This window comes from Cetorhinus maximus, chromosome 14, assembly GCF_964194155.1.
Source record: "Cetorhinus maximus chromosome 14, sCetMax3.hap1.1, whole genome shotgun sequence".
NCBI classification, from domain to species: domain Eukaryota; kingdom Metazoa; phylum Chordata; class Chondrichthyes; order Lamniformes; family Cetorhinidae; genus Cetorhinus; species Cetorhinus maximus.
Genome location: NC_135892.1, coordinates 8364628 through 8386224, shown reverse-complemented (window position 1 = coordinate 8386224; position 21597 = coordinate 8364628). Strand labels below are relative to the sequence as shown.

Genomic DNA, 21597 nt, shown 5'->3' with positions numbered 1-21597 from the left:
ATTGACTCTGCCCTGGCTCTTTCAAAAAGCAATCCCGGTTACCCAATCTTTCCACATATCCCTTCAAAAGCAGACGGCGATTGAAATTTGGCAAATGCTTTAAAAGACATTTCTGGCTGTGGTTAAAAGGTCTGTTTTACGAGGCAACAGGTTACAAAGTCAGGGTGAAAATCTAGCAGTGGCTCTTTATGTGAGGAAATGTCAGTTCCTTGTGTCTGACCGTTCAGTGAGCTCTAGAATAGCTCGGTTCATCCCCAGGCTGTTCACGGTTATATTCCTTTATCACTAGCGCTTGACTTGTATTTTTTTACCCTTGACAGCTAAATAGAAATTGCAGTTACCCCTGCCAGTACAACAACATCCTGCTTAAAATCCTATCAGGAAACAGCCAGTCAGATTTACACTGCCATTGAGCAGGGCTGCTGCAGACCGAATGTAATTGGCACCCCTGCTTCTGGCTGAATATCCAACCCCAGCATCACTGACAACACTGTACCTGGGAACTGTACGTTCTACAAGACGCTCTGCAACTGCTCACCAATGTCACTTCAACAGCACCGCCCTCCCCTGTAACCTCCATCACCCAAGGATCACACAAACAACACATTGTGGGCACACCATCATTCCAAATTCCCCCCCACCAAGTTCCCCAACATGGATCTATATCGGTCTTACGTCGCTGGATCAATATCCTGGAATTCCTCTCCCTGGCAACTTTGTGGGAACACCATCACCACAAGGACTGCAGTGGTTCAAGGAGAAGGGTCACAGCACCTTCTCAGGTCAATTAGGAATGTACATCATCCACACCTGGAGCACAAGTAAAAGAGATATTGTCCACACGGATGTGGAATGGACATCTGCAATTCAGCAATAGTGTGTTGGATAGAGATCAGTTAACAATGGTTTTAAGGGAAGATATCTTCAGTTACTCCAAATGGCACAGCTTGTGGGGGAGACTAGAACTGGAGGACCCAGTTTAAGAATAAGAGGTTTCCCTTTCAAGACGACGATGAGGAGAATTTTTTTCTCTCAGGGGGTCATTAGCCTGTGGAATTTTCTTCCCCAGGGAGCAGGGGAGGCTGGGTCATTGAATATATTCAAGGCTGAGTTAGACAGATTTTCATTAAACGAGGGAGTCAGGGGTTAAGGGGGACAGACAGGAGAGTGGAGTTGAAACCACAACCAGATCAGCCATGATCTTGCCAAATGGCGGAGCAGGCTCGAGGGGCCAAATGGCCTGCTCCTGCTCCAAAGTCCTATGTTCCTCCAATTTTACAGGGTAAAAAACAGGGAAATTGGTCATTTTATTAGACTGCCCAAGAAAGCTTTTCACCTGGGCCTGATCTTGATCTCTCCGAGTCTAGATGAGAGCTTCATCTCTCCTGAGATCAGCAACAGGTGACCTGAAAAGCCCTGGACATTTGACTTTTCCCACAAACTCTCCTACACCTACAGAAAATGCCAAGGTGGAAGCAGGAATCATTGAGACAGTCTATAACAATAACAGACATTTTGTGATGACACATCACTCATCTTCAGGTTGATTATCTGGGAGAAAGAGTCACTGAACTATTCAAGTAATTACAATGCGTTAAATGGATAAGTTGGACCACATTATCCAGATGACATTAGTCATCAGTATAAAAAAATGTGAATGTACCTACTGAAGCTAACTGACAATCAAATGGTCTTGTATGCTATGAATCATTCAATGTTCAATATAACTCAATGTTCCTAATACTAAGGGAAGTTTGTCTTCACAGCTCACACTTTTTATCCTATTAAGATTTCTTTTAATCCTCCTTTAACATCAATTATGTAGTCTTGTGATAAATGCTGGATGAGTGCAGCTCCAACAACACTCAAGAAGCTCAACACCATCCAGGCCCACTTGATTGGCACCCCGTCCACCACTTTAAACATTCACTCCCTCCGTCACTGACACACAGTGACAGTCTTGTGTAAACCCATGTTTCTCCAATTTTTCCTTATAACCTAGACTCCGAGGCAGTAAAGATCCATCTCATCTTTGTACTGGGCACAGAGCTCAGTAACCAGGCCTGGCCGCAGTACTCGGGGAGTGGTCTACGCAGAGCACTACACAGTTTGACCATGACTCCTTTCAACTTGCATTCTGCTTTACTGACATGGCATTCTATTGGCCTTGTTGAGTGCTGCTCTGCATTGGTTGGACATATTTGTTGTCAAGCCTACCAAGATTTCTAAATAACTTTAAACCATTTCGGCATAACTCATGGAGTGTATCTGTCACCCATTTTTCCACCCAACACAAAGTACATTTTTGTGCATTAAATGTTCTGCCTACTTACTCCCTCAATGAACTCAGGATTTTGGTTGTCCTCAAAGCAAGTTGAGGACCCTGTAGTGTCTAGGCCCTTATCCAATGGGCCTGCTCCTTTTTGCTATATACCCCTGTCTTAGCTTATCTGCTGCAGAAACCCTCATTCAAGCTTTTGTTGCCTCCAGACTGGACTATCCCAATGCACACTTTACACCCTCTGTAAACTTGAGCTTATCCAAACTCTGTTGCTCATGCCCAACTCACACCAGTCCCTCTTACCCATCACTCCTGTGTTCGCTGACCTACATTGGCTTCCAGTTCGGTGACAGCTCGATTTTAAAATTTTCAGCCTTATTTCCAAGTCCCTCTAAGGCCTCGCCCCTCCCTAGCTCTGTAATCTCCTCCAATGCTGAACCCCTCGAGGTAGCTGTGCTCCTCTAATTCTGGCCTCTAGTACATCCTTGATTCTCATTGCTCCACCATTGGTAGCCATGCCCTGAGGTGCCTGGGTCTTAAACTCTGGAATTCCCTCCCTACAGCTCTCTGCCTCTCTCTCCTCCTTTAAGACGCTCCTTAAAACCTACCTCTACGACCAAGCTTTTGATCTCCTGTCCTTAGATCCCCTTATGCCACTTGGTGTCAAATTTTGTTTGATAATTCTCCTGCGGGATTTGAAGCAGTTAAAAATATACTAACATGCCTAGAAACCGCTGCACATTTGCATATCAATACATATAACATATCACATCATACAGAACATTCTTACATTGGATGAGTCTTTAGAGCGGTCACATGAGGAACCTTCAGTCTACCTTCAGTCACAACATACTGCAAAACAATGCAGTAACTTATTAATATTCAGAGGCACCATTTTTTCATATCATTGCTCCAGAAACAGCGAGGTATTCAGGTGATTCTGTACATACCTTAGTCCTCTGGAACTCCTGAAGATCCCTCCATTGTGCTTGTTGCTGTTTTTGATAAAAAGTGAGGACTCTCTCCTTCAAGGTCTGGTAGTCCATTTTCATATGTTCGAGGACACCTTTGTCAATGCAACTACATCACAGGTAAAAGAACAAATCGTATATTTAATTACCGCTCACTGAGTGAACTTAACTCAACCATGTGCATAATTGAGGAAAGCTGCAGTGTTTCAGTGTTTAGTTCGTTCTCCTGAAATTCCTCTCTGCCTGCACGGTGTTAATTCACTCCCATTAATTGGGTGAATACCAACCAAATTTACATTCAAACGAAACTCGTAGGATGTCTTTTATTTGAATTGAATGTCCCGGTCTCGTTCTCAAATACCTGTTGCAAACAGGGAAAGATCAGCTAGTGCGTCAAACATGCCCTTCAAACCATGGCTGGACTAACATGGCTAAACATCCCTTCAAATCCCACCCCACCTCTTAAAAATATACTCTGGAAAATTCTTCCCTGATTCACTCGAGATGATTGAAATCGGTCCAGGAGCCAAATTTTTTTTTATTAGTCATTCATGGGACGTGGGTGTCACTGGCTAGGCCAGCATTTATTGCCCAGCCCTAATTGCCCTTGAGAACGTGGTGGTGAGCTGCCATCTTGAATTGCTGCAGTCCATATAGTGTGCTGTTAGGAAGGGAGTTCCAGGATTTTGACCCAGCCACAGTGAAGGAATGGAGATATATTTCCAAGTCAGGATGGTGAGTGGCTTGGAGGGGTACTTCCAGGTGGTGGTGTTCCCATGTGTCTGCTGCCCTTGCCCTTCTAGGTGGTAGTGGTTGTGGGGTTGGAATGTGCTGTCAAAGGAACCTCGGAGATGGTACACACTGCTGCTACTGTGCGTCGGTGGTGGAGGGAGTGAATGTTTATGGATGGGGTGCCAATCAAGTGGGCTGCGTTGTCCTGGACTATGTGCTATCTATAAAGGCACATCACTGTATGTTTGTTCTCAGACAGCCATGTACCAGCCGGACCATTTTCCATCCGTGTACAGAGTTGTTACTCTGATAGAAGGAAAGAAGTTAATACCATCATAGTCAACATGCATCATGTTTGTCACAGAGACAAATATTAGGGTAATAATATTCTTTGGATGGAATTTTATGGCCCTGTCACAGTGGGGGCAGGGCTGTCAAATGTGGCGAGCCATTCATAAGTCCACTGACTTCGGTGGGACGGTAAAATCCCGCTCTTTATTTCTGTTTTTCACCTCTGGATCCATTTGGCCTGGCTACCACTGTTAAGGCTCACCTCCCACATTTTACCCTTTGTAAACTTGAAGTCATCCAAAACTCTGCCTTCTGTGTCCTAACTCATACCAATTCCCATTCCTCTATCACCACTGTCGCCATGGATCATTGGCTTCCGTTTAAGCAGCATCTCAACTTTAAAATTCTCCCCATGGCCTTGCCCTTCCCTATCTCTGTAATCTCCCCCAGCCCCACAACCCTCTGAGATCTCTGTATTCCTCCAATTTCTTGCCTCTTGAGCATCCTCGATTTTAATTGCTCCACCATTGGCGGCTGTGCCTTCAGCTGCCTGGGCCCCAAGCCCTGGAATTCCCTCCCTGAACCTATCCATCCCTCTATCTCTCTTTCCTCCCTTAAGACACTCCTTAAAACCTCTCTTTGACCAAGGCTTCGGTTACCTGTCCTAATATCTCCTTATATGGCTTGGTGTCAAATTTTGTTTGATAACCACTCCTGTGAAATGTCTTGGGATGTTTTACTATGTTAAGGATGCTACACAAATGCAAGTTGTTGTTAGGCTGCAGATTTGAGCTTCCTGTATGAAGTATAGCCCTCGCCCCTCTCAGTCTCATTTAAGCAGCTGAGTTGTTTTGTAGGAAGCTGCCTTTGTGCTAAAACCAAGTCCTATTTGAATGAATTTGCTTAATTCTTCCCATGTGTTGAGTTGTCTGCCTTTATAATATTTATTCAGGAACAAATCCTTTCAATAGGTCAATCATTTACTGCATTTCCCAGATAAATTAATGAAACCTGCTAGATAATCCTAAAAAAATGAAATTCGGTTTGCCTGTAGGCAATGGACTTAATAATCCTATTGCACAGTTTATGACCAACACAGCAACTGTAGCAATTCACAAATGAATTGATCAACACCTGATAATTATGTTACACCCAATTTGCTGCTGCATTTCCTCACATTGATCATCCGTTTGTTATAGGAGGAACAATTGCCTGAATCTTCCAAACTAGAGCATATGAACATAAGAAATAGGAGCAGGATTTGGTCATTTGGCCCCTTGAGCCTGTTCTCCCACTCAATAAAATCATGACTGATCTGATCTTGGCCTCAACTCCACTTTCCTGTCTGCCCCCCCCACAATGACCCTTGACTCCCTTGTCAGTCAGAACTCAGCTTTGAACATATTTAGTGACCCAGCCTCCACTGCTCTTGGGGGAGAGAATTCCAAACACTAAAGACCCCCTGAGAGAAAAAAAAAATCCTCATCTCCATCTTAAATGGGAAACACCTTATTTTTAAACGGTGCTCCCTAGTTCTAGATTCCCCCACGAGGGGAAATGTTCTCTCAGCATCTACCCTGTTAAGCCCCCTCAGAATCTTATACGTTTCAATCAACCCCTCATTCTCTTAAACTCCAATGAGGATAGGCCTAACCTGCTCAACATTCCCTCATAAGAAAGGCTTTTATTTACAGAAGTCTTTATTTATAGAATCACCGCTGCATAAAATTACAGATAACTACTCGGTCTGTACACCAGATGGCTCTGCACAATGATTCTATAGTGAACAAAGCTCCTAATTGCTTCACCAGCTAGAGCAGTTTGCCTTGTTATAGATATTTCCTGTCAACATGACAAGCCATTTTCATGTACATAAGCCCTGTCATACAACAGTGCAGCAGAGAAGGAGGCCATTCAGCCCATCTAGTCTGTGTCAGCCCTCTTAAAGACAACCCAGTTAGCCCCAATCCGAAAAAAACTTGGGAAATGACTGCTGGTTCAAACTGGTCTTGTATACCTTAAAATGGAACTCCAGTTCAGACCAGTACCAGTCATTCCCGAGTGTTGCTGGTTTGTGCTTCATGTCAGGTTCCTACAATTTTTCCCCCTTCAAGCATTTGTCCAATTCTCTTTTGAAAGCTCCGGCTGAATCTATATCCCCCACCCTATCAGGCCGTGCACTCCAAATCCTAACTGCTCATTGTGTAAAAATGTTTTTCCTCATGCCACCTCTGGCTCTTAGAGTCACCAATTATATCATATAGCCATTATTCTTAGCGGGAAACACCATCTGATTACAGCCATAGGCCAATGAGTAACCCTTCCAGAAGGTTCAAAAGTAGCTGGTAACCTCCCATTCTGAGGCAAAGGAGTGAATCGTCTTTTGGGAAATGAGTTCGCCTCTTGGGTTTGGTACTATTTAAAAAAATGTAACTAAATCATAATATATACTTCATGCCCCATAATTTTATTGCATTTAAAACATATGCATAACGACACACTGAAAGCCTTTTAAAAGGAGTTGTTTAGCCTACATAATGGGAGACTACCCCATCTCGAATCTGCGTATCAACCATTTTATGCCTGGAATTTGCAGTAGAACATTGAAAATATTGGAAATTCTGGTCAATTTTGCTGAAGATGACTGGGGTGGGTGGGGGGCGGTGGTGGTGGTGGGATGGTTGGAAAGATTAACTTCAATATGGAGGTCGTTGAACTTCCTGCCATCGTATGCAAAATATTCACTGTTAAATCTGCAATAATTACAGGAGTAAATCCTCCAGTACCAATATCATTGTATGTTAGCGACACGGATGCTGGATGGGTAACACATCTGGACAGTATTGCTGCCCCAGTAAACCTTATAATGAATAATCGTGAGAAACAGCAAAGAACTCAGAGTGACTCTGAAGGGCACAATTTAACATTAGTGTTTTCATCGTAACAATTTATTTTGTAATGCTACAACACTGAAGGAGCCCATTCGGCTCATCAAACCCCTTTGAAAGACCTATCCAATTAGTCCCACTGTCCTGCTCTTACCACTAATCCTGAAACATGTTTCCTTTCAAATGTATATTCAATTCCCTTTTCAATGTTGCCATTGAATCTGCTTCCATACCCCTTTCAGCCAGCACGCTCCTGATCACAACAACTCACAGCACAAAACAAAAAAGTTGCCTCTGGTTCTCCTTAAACCTGTGTCCTCTGGTTACCAATCCTTCTGCCACTGAAAACAGTTTCACCTTCTTTACTCCATCGAAGCCATTCATGATCTTGAGCATCTCCATCAACTCTCCTCTTAACCTTCTCTGCCCTAAGGAGAACAATCTCAGATTCTCCGGTGTCTCCCACATGAACTGAAGTCCTTCACCTCTGCTCCCATTCTAGTAAATCTCTCGTGCGCCCTCTCCAAGTCCTTGACATCCTCCCTAAAGTAGGGTGCTCAGAATGAAACACAATAGCTCTGGCTGAAGACACATGTATTTTACTTTAGATAGTCCCATGCACCCGTCGATTTAATATTTTAATATGTGGTATCTAGTAAGCCTGTACCTTTCATTGTCCAGCTCTTTATGTGCCAGCGTTAGGTGTTGGATAAGCATTTCTTTCCTGGTTAGTTTCGCTTCACTATTGCACGAATCCTCCTGTGGGTTTGGAGGGCAGGCAGACTCTACGAGAAGGTCCACTGCCTCTTGATGCAGAGAGTGAAAACACTTCTGAAGCTCAAGGACCTGAAGAGAAAGAAATCTTCAAGAGCTCACACTGCAATATTTCAATTTTTTTATTCATTCATGAGAAGTGGGCATCGCTGGCTATGCTAGCATTTATTGCTCATCCCTAATTGCCCTTGAGAAGGTGGTGGTGAGCTGCCTTCTTGAACCGCTGCATTCCATGTGGTGTAGGTACACCTACAGTGCTGTTAAGGCGGGAGTTCCAGAATTTTGACCCAGCGACAGTGAAACAACGGCGATATATTTCCAAATTAGGGTGGTATGAGGGGAGCTTGCCAGGCAGAGGTGTTCCCATGCACCCACTGTCCTTGTCCTTCTAGGTGGTAGAGGTCGTGGATTTGGAAGGTGCTGCCTAAGGAGCCTTTCAGAGTTGTTGCAGTGCATCTTGTTGATGGTACACACTGCTGCCACTCTGTGCCGGTGGTGGAGGGAACAAATGTTTGAGGTGGTGGATGGGGTTCCAATCAAGCGGGCTGCTTTGTCCCGGATGATGTCAAGCTTCTCAAATGTGGCTGGAGATGCTAATAACTGCCACCTTAATTGAATAATTAAGCAATTTGGTACGGTTTGATTCAGAGCAAAGCAGCTGTCAATCTCTGATCCCCTTCGAAGTCATGCAAAATTATTTCCTTCACTTTAATCCCCCATCTTGAGATATTCCTGACCCCCAAACTATTCCATTTAAGCATGGAGGGCAGAAAAGCCCAAGATACCAATGGGTTCGAGTTATTTTCACTGGGCAATGTGAATGGGTACAAGACGGCAGTTATTTCAGTCTAGCACATCCTAAGTGGAAACGTACAGAAGCTCTTATCAGGCCTCAAGTATGAAGATATTTATTTGGAAAGGTAAAACATGTGTTTGATGCACTGTAATGGAAAAAAGGTGGCAAGGAGTTTGACAATTACTCTTCAAGTCCTTTTTCCACAGTTAAGTGGCCGATTCAATCAAAATTAGGGATCCGTTTGAAGATGAAGGGTTTGCTGCAGCCAGTGTTAATTAGCGTGACAAGAACCATTACCTGCTGATGATTCGCTTTCAGATTCTTTATGAGCTGTTTTAATTCCCTTATCTCGTTTTCCTTAGCTCTCAATTCTGTCTGATAGTCCTGGAGTCCAATCTGTGGATGAGCATGAAGTGTAACTGGAGCAAGAACAGACTCTGGGACTTGGGCAGTGTGGGAAGAAGCATTTCTCAAATCTGATTGCGCCTGTTCAAAATTGAAAAAAAGACTGTATGAGACAATGAATTTGACCAAATTTTGTTCGTTGTCCAAATCCCCAAAGTATATGGTCACAATAGTGGAATTCAATAAATGAAGATTGAATTTTTCATAATTCGGCCTGTTACAGTCCTGTATAGGATGTATTTATATCATCATAGAATTATAGAATGAAACATCACAGAAGGAGGCCATTCAGCCCACTATGTCTGTGTTACCCAATTAATCCCACTCCACTGCTCCTTGAGCGTTGTTGGAACTTCACTCATCCAGGTGACTGGATAATATTCCATTACACTCCTGGCTTGTAACCTTGTAGATGGTGGACAGGCTTTGGGGAGACAGGAGGTGAGTTATTCTCCACAGAATTCCCTCAACCTAGCATGCTGTCATAGCCACAGTATTTATATGGCTGGCCCAGTTCAGTTTCTGGTCAATGGTAACCCCCCCCAGGATGTTGATGCTGGGGGTTTCAGCGATGGTAACGTTGTTGAATGTCAGTTGGGGAGATGATTAGAATTTCTGCTGTTGGAGATAGCCACTGCCTGGCACTTTTGTGGTCCAAATGTTACTTAGTTGTTTGGTTCCCACTGAGGCCTGGGCAATGAGCTTCACACAGATCACTGGAGGCAAACGCCAAAAAAGTAGGTATATTTTTAAAATTTGGATATAGAGGTCCCAGAGAAGATGCAAAGAAGATTTACAAGGATGATACCAGAACTGAGAGGTTATACCTAACAGGAAGGATTGAACAGACTGGGGCTCTCTTCTCTACAAAAGAGAAGGCTGAGGGGGGGTGGCCTGAAACTAAGGGCGGAATCATCCCAGATTTGAGCTAAATGCGAAAGCAGGCGGGTAAAACATTTTACCCGCTGTCCGCAATAGCGGGCTTTCATGTCGTATCATCCCAAACCCACCGTATCACTTATGCGTTCCCAGGAAATACACTGTTTCCATGGCAGGCGAGCTTTCATTCACCCTCCACACCTTCACCTCGCCGCCTCAGCAAACTAGGCACCACATTTAAAATACAGCCGTGCTCAGTGCTTCCAGCCCAGGACTTCAGCAAAGGCAAAGGCCCCGAAAGACAAGAAGACTGCAGCCCTCAAGCGCCTTTTGGACACCATGGAGGCTGTTGTGACGTCCTCTATCCTCACTCAGGCCACAGGAGGAGCAGCTACATTGTCACTCCAGCTTGGTAGGTGTTGGCAGTGGTGGTCAGTGCCAATGCTGCGCAGAAGAGGTTGGCCATCCAGTGCAGAAAGAGGATGAATGATCTTATCCATGCTGCCAGGGTAAGGCAACCATCTCATCACTCTAAACTCACACACTCACAAGGCCATCACACACTCACTGGCATCTCACTCACTGCCAGCTCAAGGGACATCACCACCCATTCTCACACACACACCCTCACATCTCCATCTGGCCTCATCCCTTCTGGAGACTGCCTCCTCAGCCCTCACTATTTTGAGGTCACTTGCACAGATAACATGTGCCCCCCACACACACCCTGTGATACCCTCCTTCCCCAGTACAGCCCTCGCCCTGCAGCCTCTTCCCTTGCCTGAGGCCACTTCTCCCCTTTCCCCAAGCAAGCCCTAGCCCTGCAGCCATTGAAAAGCCACTCACATATGGCTGATCTGGTAGGTAGAGACCTTCACATGATGTGGTGCTGCCTGTGAAGCCTGGGGCTGATGACCGCAAGTGCTGCCTGAAGCAAAGTGGGCAAACAAACCTCGAAGTCCCGAGTGAAGTGCAGCTCACCAGGTACACGTCGTTTATGTGCTGTTGTGAAACACATCAATGTGTTTTCCCATCAACTGGGGGAATGTGTCCGGCGGGCTGGCCTTATAATGATACACTGATGTATTACAATGAGGTTCCCGATGTCTGATGGCGCGAAATGCGACCCACCATCAGCGGGTTGAGCGAACGATCGCAAACTGGTTTCACACCGTCGTGAAACTGATCGCACCATATTGTCCACTCACGCCATCGAACACGCCCAATGCCAGCAGGCACAGAAGATCCCAGTCTATGAATCTTTAAAATGATAAGGTGGCACGTCTCCGGGTCTTGATGAACTACGTCCTAGGATCTTAAAAGAGGTGGCTGATGAGGTAGTTGGTGCGCTGGTGTTAATTTTCCAAAATTCGCTAGATTTTGGAAAGGTTCCATCAGACTGGAAAGGAGCAAATATAACCCCTCTACTCAAGAAGGGAGGGAGGCAGAAAACAGGAAACTACAGGCCAGTTAGCTTGACGTCTGTCATGGGGAAGTTATTGGAATCGGTCATTAAAGAGGTTATAGCTGGGCACTTAGAAGAGCTCAAGGCAATCGGGAAGAGTCAGCATGGTTTTGTGAAAGGAAAATCATGTTTAACCAATTTATTGGAGTTTTTTGAAGGAGTAACATGTGCTGTGGATAAAGAAGAGCCTGTAGATGTGCTGTATTTGGATTTTCAGAAGCATTTGATGAGGTGCCACATCAAAGATTATTACGGAAAATAAAAGTGCATGGTGTAGGGGTAACATATTAGCATGGGTAGAAGATTGGCTGGCTGGCAGAAAGCAGAGAGTATGCATAAATGGGTCTTTTTCTGATGGGCAGGATGTGACAAGTGGAGTTCCACAGGGGTCTGTGCTGGGGCCTCAACTTTTTACGATTTACATCAATGAGTTAGATGAGGAGAGTGAAGGCACGGTAGCTAAATTTGCAAATGACACAAAGATAGGTAGGAAAGTATGTTATGAAAAGGACATGAGGAGGTTGCAGGTGGATATAGATAGGTTGAGTGAATGGGCAAAGATCTGGCAAATGGAGTTTAATGTGGGAAAATGTGAAGTTGTTCACTTTGGCAGGAAGAACAAAAAAGTAGAGTATTACTTAAATGGAGAACAGCTGCATAATTCTGTGGTGCAGAGGGATCTAGGTGTTCTAGTACATGAGTCACAAAAAGTTAATATGCAGGTACAGCAAGTAATTAAGAAGGCTAATGGAATTTTATCCTTTATTACGAGAGGGACTGAACATAAAAGTAAGGATGTTATGCTTCAGTTATACAGGGCATTAGTGAGGCCACACCTCGAATACTGTGTGCAGTTTAGGTCTACTTAATTAAGGAAGGTTGTAAATACATTGGAGGTGGTTCAGAGGAGGTTTACTAGATTGATACCTGGAATGAGTGGGTAGTCTTATAAGGTAAGGTTGGACAGACTGGGCTTGTTTCCACTGGAATTTAGAAGAGTGAGGGGTGATTTGACTGAAGTATATAAGACCCTGAATGGCCTTGACAAGGTGGATGTCGAAAGGATGTTTCCTCATGTGGGTGAGTCCAGAACTAGGGGGCACTGTTTTAAAATTAGGGGTCGCCCTTTTAGGACAGAGATGAGAAATTTTTTCTCTCAGAGGGTTGTGCGGCTTTGGAACTCTCTACCTCAGAAGGTGATGGAGGTGGGATCATTGAGTATTTTTAAGGCAGAGGTAGACAGATTCTAGTTAGGCAAGGGAATCAAAGGTTATCGGGGTTAGATGGGAATGTGGAAATCGAAACACAAACAGATCAGCCATAATCTTATTGAATGGCGGAGCAGGCTCGAGGGGCTGAATGGCCTACTCCTGTTCCTATTTCTTATGTTCTTAGGTTCTTATAAAGTAGTTGTAAATAAACTGTAGGGGATTAAAAAATTGGGGCCATAAAATAAAAATAGTCTAATAAATTCAATTGGGAATTCAGGAGAAACGTCTTTAGTGTTGCTGAAAAAAGAGACATGTCTAAGCTTTTCATCTTGCACTCATCAGGACGCTTGCAAGAATACCAAAACGAGGGGGGAAACAACAATTTATACTGTATGTGAAGAGACTGTTGATTGGTTGGCAAGTGGCATTGCCATAGAGAATGTACCACTGGTGACTGACAGTTAACTGCCAAGCATTGTTTGAAATTTAAACCAGGCAGCTTGACTCTGATTGGTCAAGTCATTGCCCTGAGGAATAAGTCGGTGAATGGCAGTCCCTTATTTTGTTTAACTGAAACAGGCGCAATGTATGTACATGTTCTTTCTGTCTGCAAAGAACAGGGACCTGTGTTGTAAAACTTGCAACCACAGTGGTTGTCGAGGTGAATAGTATAGATGCATAGGAGTGTTGGATAAACATGAGAGAGAAAGGAATAGAAGGATATGTTGATGGGGTTAGATGAAGAGGGGTGGGAGAAAGCTCATGTGGAGCACAAAGATAAAAACAAAAAGCTAAAAGCTACTGCGGATGCTGGAAATCCAAAACAAAACAAAAACAGAATTACCTGGAAAAACTCAGCAAGTCTGGCAGCATCGGCGGAGAAGAAATCAGTTAACGTTTCGAGCCTTCATGGCCCTTCGGCAGAACTGCAGCATAGTTTCAACAAGGGAGAAATATAAATTGGTTTAAGGTGGGTGGTGGGGGGGGGGAAGAGACACATTGAGGGTGTGGTGTGAGCAGATAATCAAAAGCTGTCACAGACAAAAGGGTCAAAGAGGTGTTGAAGGTGGTGGTCTTTGTCTGAGAAAAGTGCTAATTAAGAATGGAAAACAGGATATTCAAAGTACAGCTCTAGTGGGGGTGGGGTGGAAAGACTAAAGGTTTTAGTTTTAGATTTAAAAATAATGGAAATAGGTGGGGAAAGAAGAATCTATATAAATTATTGAAAAAAAAGCGGGGGGTGGGGTGGGGGGAAGAAACGGGGTGGGGATGGGGGGAGTGGGAGTTTAAGATCTAAAGTTGTTGAATTCAATATTCAGCCCAGAGGGCTGTAAAGTGCCTAGTCGGAAGATGAGGTGCTGTTCCTCCAGTTTGCATTGGGCTTCACTGGAACAATGCAGCAAGCCAAGGACAGACATGTTGGCAAGAGAACAGGGTGGAGTGTTAAAATGGCAAGCGACAGGGAGGTTTGGGTCTTTCTTGCGGACAGACCGCAGGTGTTCCGCAAAACGGTCGCCCAGTTTGCGTTTGGTCTCTCCAATGTAGAGGAGACCGCATTGGGAGCAACGAATGCAGTAGACTAAGTTAGGGGAAATGCAAGTGAAATGCTGCTTCACTTGAAAGGAGTGTTTGGGCCCTTGGACGGTGAGGAGAGAGGAAGTGAAGGGGCAGGTGTTGCATCTTCTGCGTGGGCATGGGGAGGTGCCATAAGTGGGGGTTGAGGAGTAGGGGGTGATGGAGGAGTGGACCAGGGTGTCCCGGAGGGAACGATCCCTACGGACTGTCGTTGACAAGGCCCTCAACCGTGTCCGGCCCATATCCCGCGCATCCTCCCTCACGCCTTCTCCTCCTTCCCAGAAACATGATAGGGTCCCCCTTGTCCTCACTTATCACCCCACCAGCCTCCGCATTCAAAGGATCATCCTCCGCCATTTCCGCCAACTCCAGCATGATGCCACCACCAAACACATCTTCCCTTCACCCCCCTTGACGGCATTCCGTAGGGATCGTTCCCTCCGGGACACCCTGGTCCACTCCTCCATCACCCCCTACTCCTCAACCCCCACTTATGGCACCTCCCCATGCCCACGCAGAAGATGCAACACCTGCCCCTTCACTTCCTCTCTCCTCACCGTCCAAGGGCCCAAACACTCCTTTCAAGTGAAGCAGCATTTCACTTGCATTTCCCCTAACTTAGTCTACTGCATTCGTTGCTCCCAATGCGGTCTCCTCTACATTGGAGAGACCAAACGCAAACTGGGCGACCGTTTTGCGGAACACCTGCGGTCTGTCCGCAAGAAAGACCCAAACCTCCCTGTCGCTTGCCATTTTAACACTCCACCCTGTTCTCTTGCCATCATGTCTGTCCTTGGCTTGCTGCATTGTTCCAGTGAAGCCCAACGCAAACTGGAGGAACAGCACCTCATCTTCCGACTAGGCACTTTACAGCCTTCTGGGCTGAATATTGAATTCAACAACTTTAGATCTTAAACTCCCCCTCCCCCCATCCCCACCCCGTTTCTTTTCCCCCCCCCACCCGCTTTTTTTTTTCAATAATTTATATAGATTCTTCTTTCCCCACCTATTTCCATTATTTTTAAATCTAAAACTAAAACCTTTAGTCTTTCCACCCCACCCCCACTAGAGCTGTACTTTGAATATCCTGTTTTCCATTCTTAATTAGCACTTTTCTCAGACAAAGACCACCACCTTCAACACCTCTTTGACCCTTTTGTCTGTGACATCTTTTGATTATCTGCTCACACCACACCCTCAATGTGTCTCTTCCCCTCCCCCCCCCCCCCCCCACCCACCTTAAACCACTTTATATTTCTCCCTTGTTGAAACTATGCTCCAGTTCTGCCGAAGGGCCATGAAGGCTCGAAACGTTAACTGATTTCTTCTCCGCCGATGCTGCCAGACCTGCTGAGTTTTTCCAGGTAATTCTGTTTTTGTTTTGTTGTGGAGCACAAACACTGGTATAGACCAGTTGGGCTGAATGGCCTGTTTCTGTGCTATACAATTGAAGTAACTTGCCTTATGGGGAGAGCTGGATTGTTTCTCCCAGCTCCACAGCTCTGTACTGTCGGCCTATTCTGATTCCCCACCCATTCTCCCCTCACCCACTTCTCCAGCTCCAGGAACCTACCAATGACGACCAGTAAAAGCTACCAACACAAAACTGGTCCTTTTCAAATCAAGCAAGCTGCCTCTGGGCATCTGTATGGTGCCTGCAGCTTGGCAGCAATGCAGTGATGGCCAGGGCCCAAGGCCTAACAGGATGAAGCTTAGGTCTCTGACTTCTAGTGTATCCCCACGTAGCTTGCCACACATTTCAGGGCCCAAAAACAGGCCTGGACCAATTTCTAGTGTGTTCCATATCAGGCCTCACCAGTCAGCTTTAACTGAAAGAGGATCTGTAACTCATGCAGGGAAATTCATTTTAATTTACAGTTATTGTCGAAGAGAAAAATAATCCCTTGTGTGGCCAAAAATAAAATAGTTATCATTCAAATCCCCTGCCTTCTTTTTAAAGATGTTGTTATATGGAAAATATGAACGTCCTTGAAAGCTTGCAAACCAAATTCAGAGTTCAAAGGGTTAAGAGCCAAACAATCAAAATACCAAAGCGTGTGATCTTTTTACTGACCTTGATCACCAGGGGTAACCCCAAAGGGCAATGGTGCTCCCCCTAGGATCAGACCACCCCCCCCACAGCAGAATCCCCTTCCCAACCACGAGTTAAGACTTTGGATGTATTCGAAGCTGCCGTGTCCTCAATTTTATCAGAAGCCGATTGTTAAACGGGACCTTGCTTTCATGCAAAGTGTCTGATTTTCTTTGACTGTTTTAGAATCTCAGGTGTTGTCATTAGTAAACAAACAAAGAGGAGTGTTGTACTTTTTGTGGAGAGAGTGAATCGTCTTGTATTCCAAACTCAATTTTATATCCTAAATTCTATTAGTTTGTAACTTGAACACCCCCCCTCCACAACCCTGTCTCTGATCCCACTCCTACCTGATTTCTCCTCCCGTGCCCCATTGATAGCTCTGGTACATATCGATGCTTTGACCTCCTTCTTTTCATCATTTACACACTACACCTCTGCGATGTTATTTGGGAAGAATTGGGGTCAGCTTTCGCACACATGTTAATGGCATCCTTAACCCCCACCTCACTATCTCACCAACAATCTCTTGGCTGCTCCTACTGTTCGTAACTGGGTATCTGACTTTGAGACTTAAAAGAATCCAAACTTCCTTCAAACAAATGGTATCCCAACCACAACCATCCTCTCCAACATCTGCGTAGCCCTGGCCTCAGTTTCATCTACTCCCCTCCCTGGCTGACACCTTAAGCTAAGCCTACAGGAATAATGTTGTATTGTCAGTCCTGAGATTGGCTTCCTGCCCCTCATCTTATCCAGCATCAAGATGGTTCGCATTTCATCCCTAGGGCGTTGACCACCTCATCCTCTCCCTCTCCAAAGCGGGAAAGGGCTGCTTAGTGCCCTAATCCTTGAATGGGAAATTGTTAGGGGTTAAGAAAGGTAGACCCTAAATTTCCTCAAATGGAATCAAGCTTCTCCAAAGACCAAGAAAGTAGAATGGAGTTAGTGGATCACCCATCATCTCATTGGATGGTAAAGCAGCCTCAAAGGGATGTCTGATACCACAGCCTACTTCTCACTCAGATGTATGATGTTGTTACATTTAGGGTTGCCAACTGTGATTAAACGTATTCCTGGAGGTTTCATCACATGACTTGCCCTCGCGCTCCAGCCATTAGTCGGCCAACACACCCAACCCTGTGACACACTGCCTTCCTACGCCAGTTGGAAAGCAAAAAGACTCATTGAACGATGCTTCACTGCCAGCCAAACAGCCCTTCTTTCCCCACATTTTTAATATTTTCATACCTGGTAAAGATATATATTCAAAGGAAATTAATTAAAAAACTCTCTTTTTTAAGTCCCTATGATTTGTTTCCAGGATTGCGCACAGCAGCTTCCTGGAGATTGATCTTCAATTCGGGAGACTCCAGGTCAATCTTTTTATTTATTCATTCGTGGGATGTGGGGGTCACTGGCTAGACCAGCATTTATTGCCCATCCCTAACTTCCTTTGTTCAGAGGACATTTTAAGAGTCAACCACATTGCTGTGGGTCTGGAGTCACATGTAGGCCAGACCGGGTAAGGATGGCAGATTTCCTTCCCTAAGGGACATGAGTGAGCTAGATGGATTTTTATGACAATCGACAATGGTTTCCCGGTCATCAGCAGACTTTAATTTCAGATTTTTTTTATTGAATTCAAATTTCACCATCGCCATGGTGGGCTTTGACCCTGGGTCCCCAGGGCATTACCCTGGGTCTCTGGTATACTAGTCTAGTGACAATACAGTACAATACAATATAAGAAGGCTGAGAGGAGACTTGATGGAGTTATTCAAGATGCTGAGGGGTATGGACCGGGTAAATAGTGAGAAACTGTTCCCACTCGAGAACATCAAGAACTAGAGGGCACCGACTCAAAATAATTGGCAAAAGGAGTAAATATGATGCGAGGAAAATGTTTTTTTCACCCAGAGGGTGATTGGAGTCTGCGATGAACTTCCTGAAAGGGGGGTGAGGGCAGCTTCAATCGAGGTATTCAAAAGGGAATGGGGTTGCTACCTGAAAAGAGAGAATGTGCCGGGTTAGGGGGATAAGGCAGGGGAGTTGGGACTAGGTGGAATGCTCTTTCTGAGAGCCAGGGCAGGCTCGATGGGCTGAATGGCCTCCTTCTGCACTGTAAAGATTCTGAAGTTCTGTGATATGCCACTGCCTCTCCCTCATTTCATTTTTAGATGCTTATCAGCTGAAGGGCACACAAAACAATGAGAACTGCAGTTGCTAGGCAAGGTAATATCTGCAACAGAATGTCAAAACTTGAGGTAAGGATTTGGAAATATGAGGCATCAAGAGAAACAGTTCAGCCTAAGCCGATAGCTTTCCTTTATCCGTGTCTACTTTTTTTCCAAACAAACATTTTGTTTCTTTCTGAAGCAGAAAGCGCAAGTTTATGGGTGTGGTTGCATAGTAATGGTTAGTAGCAAAGCGATTATGTTACTGGACTAGTAACCCAGACGCCCAGAACAATAAGCCGGAGACTTAAATTCAAAGCCCACCATGGCATGGGGGGAATTTAAATTCAGCTCGTTAAATAAATCCGGAATTTTAAAACGAAAGCTAATACCAGTAACGGTGACCCACAGATTGACGTAAAAATCCATCTGGTTCAGGGAAGGGAACCTGCTGTCCTTACCTGGCCTGGCCATATATGTGACTCCAGACCCCACAGCGATGTGGCCGACTGTGAAATGGGCCCAGCAAGCTGCTCAGTTGTCAAGCCGTTGGCTCACCCCCACCATCTTAACGGAAATTAGTGTTGGGCTATAAATGCTGGCCCTGTCAGCGATGCCCATATGGTGTGAATGATGGAAAGAAAATGCTTAAAAAGCATCAATGTCGAGGTTTCTAGAGTGTCGAGAGTTTCAGGCCATGAAATAGATGACAATATAGTGGATTGACACGACTGCATGCACAGGTTTACAAAAAAAAAAACAACCTGGAGAAAAGAGTAGCTTAAAAACAATTTCTATAAAGGTCGGGTGTTTGGGATCTATACATTGCTTTTGAAAATACGGAGCTCAACTGAGTGGGGGTGTTTCCCAGAGCAAACCTTACTTACTGCTTCACTCTCGTTACGAATGGAGGAAAACAGTGACTAAACCCGGCTGACAGCTCCTTCCAAACCTCCCGGCAGCTGTCCCTCCTCGAACTTGTCTCGTCCAGTCAATGCAAATCCCACAGGAATTGCGCTTGCATTCTGTTCAAGGCCAAATGTTGTCCGTGTTTTAAACTTGGATGCCTGGAGAATTCTTCCCTTAAAGAAACACTTGCCTAGCTTTACAAGTGCAAACAAGTATCTGTCAGCAGTCCAACCCTCTCAGCTACTGGCTAAAGGCATTTTATAGAGTGCCTTCCAAAATATTTAACGCGGCGCATTTGTGAAGCAGAGGAGTGAATTAGGAACAAGGGCAATTTCCAGTTTGGAGTCAAAGCCCCTGAGATTCCACCAGAGCCAAGAACCTTAAATTCCCTGACTATTCAAAATAATTGTTTTATGTGGAAAGTATGTGGTAAAATAAACCTTTTTTTCAGGAAGAGATCCATTTATTGTCTTTTCTTACGAAATAATTTTCCTTTGCAACCTTCGTTTTGGTTCCTGTCTTCCGGCCTGTCTGCAGTTTTTCTGCACTGTCTCGCACTTCGTGCTCCATCAGGGTCAAAGCTATTTACCCCCATCTTCCCTTTTTGTTTGCCCCCTGCCCCCTTTCACCAAATAAATCTAGGAATTACTTTTGGGGCAACACTTTCCTCCCATCGGGGGGAGGGGGGGCGGGATGTGCAGGAGTGGGCACGGGCGGGCGGGTGGGTTCCCGATCGGCGCCCCCGGGTTGGGGCGCGCCACCATTTAACGTGAGCGGGCCAATTTAGGCCCGCCCAGCGTGATGTCCATTTCACGTGCAGGCAAAGTGCTGCCTCAGGGAGATTGGCTCGGGTTTGAAACATTGAATAAGGATGAGAAAAAAAAAAATATTGGCATGTCCCCTCATGCACTGTCACATGAGCTGGGACATGTCAATTTCTTTTATTTAGAGATTTCATACAAATTTTAATAACCCCAAGAAACATCATCCCGCCCGTGGATGAGGTTTCATGTTTTTTTCTGAAGGCCACCTGGGCTCCCGGCCTGATCGCCAACCTTAAGGTTGGACGGGCAGGTCCATTAATCACTTTAATTACTTTTTTAATGGCCTTAATAGGCCTTTGATGGCTGCGCACCCGCCGAACTGAAAATCTAAATGATGCGCGGTGACATCGGGATGCACGCCCGACGTCAACCCGCGTCATTTTACACATCGGCGAGCAGACCTCGCCCCCACTCGCCGACCGAAAGATGCAGCCTTTGGTGTTTTTCTCATATTTTTATTTGGTAAGGCAGGCGTTTGACATGTGGCTGTGGTGTTCAATTTTTCTGTATTTGGTTGTGTGAATCTGTTCACTATTGATTCTCGGTGTTCGATTGGTTAAGCCTGGGTGTGGACTCAGAGAAAAGTAAACAAACAGTAGAAAGAGCTGGAAGCTACAGACATTTTAAAGCACTGGGAATAAAACCTGTTACACACATAGAAACTAGTGTCATCTCTGCATAGCTCTGATATATAACATGTACAGCAGAGGCAAATCTACCACTTTGTTTCTAAACCAAGCTCTGTGGAAATCTATATCCGAAGGGTTCCTCTTTGCAAGCTCTCCCAGCCTTCACAACTAAATCCAGACAGCCCTGGTGGAGGTTCTCAGTGTAACGGCTCGGAGATGTTTAGGGGTGTGATGTGATACTGCTGGAGAGTGTTATCTGGGCTCCATGCGTGAGATTATGAGGAGAGATTGCACACATTATGCTTGAATTGAATTGAATTGATATAGAAGGTTAAGGGGTGCATTGATCAAGGCTTTTAGGATTTTGAAAGGAATTAACAGAGCAGAGGGAGACTTCTTTCTCTTGTTAAGGGACTTTGGGCAAGGGGATGTAACCTTAAACTCACAGCCAGGCCGTTTAGGAGAGAAATTCAGAAAGGCTTCCACACACGAAAAGTAGCCAAATCGTGGAAGTCTCTCCCAGGAAAAGCAGTAAATGCCAGTTCAATTAATAATTTTAAATCTGAGATCGACTGAATTTTGCTAGACAATTATATAAGAGGTGACAGAATTGAGGCAGGCGGATGTAGTTAAAGCATAGATCAGTCATCATCTCATTGAGTGACGGAACAGGCTTGAAGGGTTGAATGGCCTCCTCC

General features: G+C 45.0%; 1 protein-coding gene across 1 annotated transcript in view; it reads right to left on the bottom strand.

The window, feature by feature from the left end:
* Positions 1–3067: 3067 nt before the first annotated feature.
* Positions 3068–21597, bottom strand: part of LOC144689991 (uncharacterized) — a 79328-nt gene continuing 60798 nt past the window's right edge. Inside the window, exons 11-14 of the mRNA XM_078557530.1 lie at positions 9031–9219; positions 7831–8009; positions 3232–3361; positions 3068–3133 (exon numbers count right to left, since the gene is read on the bottom strand). Of these exons, the coding sequence (XP_078413656.1) occupies positions 3068–3133; positions 3232–3361; positions 7831–8009; positions 9031–9219 (564 nt within the window). The remainder of the gene's footprint in view (positions 3134–3231; positions 3362–7830; positions 8010–9030; positions 9220–21597) is intronic.